Source organism: Vidua macroura, chromosome 2, assembly GCF_024509145.1.
Source record: "Vidua macroura isolate BioBank_ID:100142 chromosome 2, ASM2450914v1, whole genome shotgun sequence".
Lineage (NCBI taxonomy): Eukaryota > Metazoa > Chordata > Aves > Passeriformes > Viduidae > Vidua > Vidua macroura.
Window position 1 is genome coordinate 5,350,088 of NC_071572.1, and position 4,811 is coordinate 5,354,898.

The 4,811-nt window shown below is 51.3% G+C and overlaps 1 protein-coding gene across 1 annotated transcript; it reads left to right on the top strand.

Moving 5' to 3' along the window:
• Nucleotides 1-640: 640 nt before the first annotated feature.
• On the top strand, nucleotides 641-3,191 carry CRYAA (crystallin alpha A). Its single transcript, XM_053970393.1, has 3 exons — nucleotides 641-838; nucleotides 1,811-1,933; nucleotides 2,982-3,191. Exons 1-3 carry the CDS (start codon nucleotides 650-652, stop codon nucleotides 3,189-3,191), a joined length of 522 nt encoding a protein of 173 aa, XP_053826368.1. The 5' UTR covers nucleotides 641-649.
• The last annotated feature ends 1,620 nt before the right edge of the window (nucleotides 3,192-4,811 follow it).

Below are 4,811 nucleotides of genomic sequence, written 5' to 3' on the forward strand. Positions count from 1 at the left end.
TGCTTCCCTGCCAGTCCTGCCATGATCCCTGTGCCAGGGGCGTCAGGCCTCTCTCGAGTGGCAGAGGCACTTTGTAGCGTGTTACAAAAATGTTTCCCGTTCTTCAACCTGAATCTGACCCTTTTTCCTTGCTTGTAAGAAAACAATTTTATTTATTTGCAAGAAATATTGAGTTTCTACTTCAAGAAGGGGCAGCAAAGAAGCAAATTAATGAAACCCAGCGTCAGGTCACAAAGACCCATGGAGCAGATCTCTTTCACAAGCATCTTTGAGATGCCCACCGGGGTGTCCTGCTCAGCCTGCTTGATTCCACAGGGGACATGCCAGCACCCCTGGGCACCCTGTGCCTCGCAGCCTGCTGCCTGGCATCATCCCTCCAGGACATCTGGCACCGATTCCAACCAGACTGTCATTTCCAGGTCAGTCTCCGCATTTCTGCTGACCACGTTGCCTCCATCATGAGATCATGTCTTTCCAGAGGAATCCTGCTAATGCCTTCATTCTGCCAGGCCGATATATATAGGGGGAGCTTCCCTGGGGCTGCAGTCCAGCCAAGGCCTTGCTGTCTCCCCAGCAGCGGCGCTGCCCCTTCCGCTCTCCCCTTGCAGCCACAGGTCTCAGCAGCAGCAGCAGCAGCAGCAGCAGCAGCATGGACATTACCATCCAGCACCCCTGGTTCAAGCGTGCTCTGGGACCCCTCATTCCAAGCCGTTTGTTCGACCAGTTTTTTGGAGAGGGTCTCCTTGAGTATGACCTCCTGCCTTTGTTCTCGTCCACTATCAGCCCCTACTACAGGCAGTCCCTGTTCCGCAGCGTGCTGGAGTCGGGCATTTCAGAGGTAAGGGCCCTTTGATTTCCTCTCCTTTCCTTCCTCTCCCTCCTTACGCCTCCAGCTGCTCCTCTCCACCCACATCTCACACTGCTGTAGCCCCATGTGAGGAGTCGAGGAAGGCCCCGAGCCCACTGCCAGGCACAGCCACCCAGCCCTTCTGGGGCACAAAGGGACACCCTCGCTGGGGACAAAGCTTCCCTTCGAGAAACAGGAACCATTTTAGCTCCCTTGGAGGGTTGTTTCCAACTCAAGAAGGCTGCTTTTGTTGCTCTGTGCCCACCACCTGTGGAGTGAAGAAGAGCAAGGCTGCTTCCAGAGTAAGTGCCTGTGAGGGCAGCTTGCCATGGGAGAGGACCCTGGCAAGTGGGAGCTTTCTCCACCTTCTTCTCCTCCTTGGGAGCTCGGTGGTTTTAGTAATCCCTCACTGAAGGACCCCGGAACAATTTTCTGAAGGGAACTGTAGGGGAATGCGTAGCTGTGGGGGCCGTGATCTGAAATTCAGGTACAGGTGCTTTCTGTAGCCCTCTCTTACTGCTTTCCTCCTAGAGCTATGACCACAACGAAACCATAAATTGCTGAAAGGACAAAACACGTGCTACCAGAGAGTCTTACACTGGTTTCCATCCCCTCTCTGTGCCTGGTCCATCTGGCAGGTCACTGAGTGCTAAAAGGTCCCTGGCACAAGAATAGCAGCAAGGAGTAACACCTCTCCCCAGAGCAGTAGCCAAGGTGCAGACACCAGCCATGGCCTCCTGGTGACCCTGACACCTTCCACAGCCTCCTGGTGACCCTGACACCTTCCACAACCTCTCAATGTCTCTGGGTCCCCACAATAGGAAGAAGACCCCTGCTGAGACCCATAGTCACAGAAGGACAAAGTGCCACACCACCCCTTTTTTGGCTTTTAGTCTGTGGTGATGTTGGCGCTGTCCCCACACCCAGAGCTGGGGCCTCACTGTGTGACAATGCTCGTTTCAGGTGAGGTCTGATCGGGACAAGTTCACAATCATGCTGGATGTAAAACACTTCTCTCCCGAAGACTTGAGTGTGAAGATTATTGATGACTTTGTGGAAATCCATGGCAAGCACAGTGAAAGGCAGGTAAGTGAAGTGACGGTGATGGTGGAGCAGCTGGGGAGTCCAGCTCTCTTTTCCTTCTTTCCAACGGTTCTCAGCTGAAGGAAAAAAAAGAGAATATATCAGAAGAAGGAGTTAATTATGAATTGTCATTATTGGCATGGCCTGTTTCCATAGAGCCCCCCACCTGATATCTGACAATAACAAGCTAATCCACCTCTCTTTTGTTTATTTTCAATCATCATCTTCCATAACCATCAGATGACCGTGTCCATTGTTCACTAATAACACTGGGCCAGACGCAGAACATCATCTGGCACTGCTGAAGCATGGCTGAGTTTTCATAAGCCAGAACCCTTAGTGAAAACAGAGTTTTTATATGCCAATCTGGGAGAGAAAAGCAAGAGCAAACAAAACAAAAGAAAACCAACCAAGTGCCTCAGGCTTGGAAACTTTTAACACGGATGTCATGGAAATATCTGTGGGGGTCGAAAAGTGAATTATACCAGCAGGGGTTTAATTCTTCTCATACACATTTTTGGCTAGACAAAGCTCTAGCCTGGAAACAGTATGTATTTTTAAATATAGTTATTATTTTCATGGCCAACTTTAAAAAAATAATTGCATTTCTCATTCTTTTGGCCAAAAAAAGAAGGGGGCCAGGATTGTATATTTTGGCTGACACAGCATTGCAGCCTAGTAAATAAATACATGGGCGCACACGTCCACCTTGCTTTTACCTTCCCAGGCCTCCAGACTTTGTCTCCAAGCATCCTTTGAAATCAGAGGTCTAAATCAAATCCCAACCTGGCATCAAACCTATGGCCAAAATCGCTCCCTGCTGCTGTGCTCAGCTCTTGCAGCTTCAGAGGTGTCAGGGGGGACACCTGCCCCTACAAACCTGCAAAATTAAACCCAGCAGCGGTGTGCCCAGCGGTGCTGGCAGTGCAGTGTCACGACAAGCCAGGGTGACTGTGGATCTCCTGCTCCGAGGGAGCCGGACAAAGGGAGGCACGGCGCAGTGCCGGGGAGTTTCTGACGCGCCTTCCCCCCTTTCCCCACTGCCTCTCAGGACGACCACGGCTACATCTCCCGGGAATTCCACCGCCGGTACCGCCTGCCCGCCAACGTGGACCAGGCTGCCATCACCTGCTCGCTGTCCAACGATGGCATGCTGACCTTCTCGGGCCCCAAGGTCCCCTCCAACATGGACGCCGGCCACAGCGAGAGGCCCATCCCCGTGTCCCGGGAGGAGAAGCCCACCTCCGCGCCCTCCTCCTAAGCCCGCCGGCCACCGCGCTGGGCAGGCTGCCACCACCTGCAGGCCTCACTCCCAGAGCCTTTGCGTAGATATCAGTGAATATCTAGAGGGGTTTCTTCTGTTGGTTCCTCCCCCACTTTGTTTCCTCTTTTTTTTTTTTTTTTTTCTTTTATTTTTGTTTTCCCCCTCTTCCCTTGGATGGAACGAGGGGCTGGGTGAGCGGCTGGTGGACTTGGAAGCTTAAACCTCGTGGGGATGGCATGGATGGCAATGCTGCCATGCTGCTGTACTTGCTGAAAGGGTCTTCGTCCGGTGCTGTAGCCCATATCCACCATCAGGTAGGAAGGAGAGCATGAGTAACACTGGCTGCTGGTGCACCCAGCCTTAAGGCAAGGCTTGGGACAGGGGAAAAGCCCTGCAGAATTGCTGTACCCCACTCAGAGTTAAACTGGTTACTCTCAAACAGCAGCAGAGCCAAGCCCCACACTCAAGGCCCCGCGTCCATGTGACGACACTGCCATGAGTTCCTTGCAACCACAGGAGAAATAATAACAATAATAATAATTACCAACAATATCTCACCTTCTGGGGGTTGCAACGTGTGGTTTTTTTTTTTTTTTTCAGCAAAGTGTTTAAGTGTCTCTGTTCACACCTCTGCCCTGTCATTTCCCTTCGGGACAACTGACAGGAGGGCAAGCACGTCTTTCCACTGTCTTTGTAGGCCCTCGGAGGGGAGAGAGGGGGGCTCACCACTGTGCAGAGGCTTCTCCTCCCCAGCCAGCTCTCCCCAGCCTGTGCGTGACACGCCGTCTCCCTTGCTCTCTCCTGTAACTCTAGGGTAGCTCCACCTCTCCCACTGGTATCTGGCGCTCAAGCTGAGAACGTGGTCAGTGGCGGTCAATAAAGTGATATAGGAAACATGCAACCGGCGTTGGGGGTTTCATTTGTTCCTTTGTAAGGCTCTTGAAGGTCAGTGTGGTGCCCAGCACCACTTGGAGGATGTGCTTTCCACTGCTGGAAGTACTTTTTGTGAGGATGGCTCACTCTTTCTTTCGTGTTCCCGTTATCCCTCGTGCAAGCAAAACCAAAAGGATCAGAGAAAGAACAAGATTCAGCAGCCTGACCAGCACACCATTCCTTCAGGCCATTGGGTCAGTACAAACAGCAGTTCAAACCTCATGCCCATGGAAGCACGTGACAGATTTAATCTGAAATTAATGGTTAAAGTTGTTTGATGGCAGGGTGGGTGGGGTGGAGGTACAAGCTCTCCCTGCAGTTGCCACTCATGAAATCCACAGCTCCAGTGTACATGAATACCCAAGACTAAAGGTTTCAGTGCTCATGCTCTGCTCAAATAGCTTTCCACACAGATGGATATCCAGGGTGTTCAGGAAAGGCCCCCACATCCCCATAATTTACCACATGGGTATAATAATCTCAGAGTTTTTGCTCTGCCAAAAAGCTGAGCCCACCAACCTCCTCCTCTTTGATGCTGATTAGCTGTGAAAAACAGAGGAAATAAATGCAGTTGTTTGTTGGTTGGTTTTATTTCTCCTCAGTGCGTGGGCTTAGATATTAATATGAGCCATAAACACAGAAGCGCTGAGACTATTTAAATTTAAAAGCCACTTGCTTCTGCCA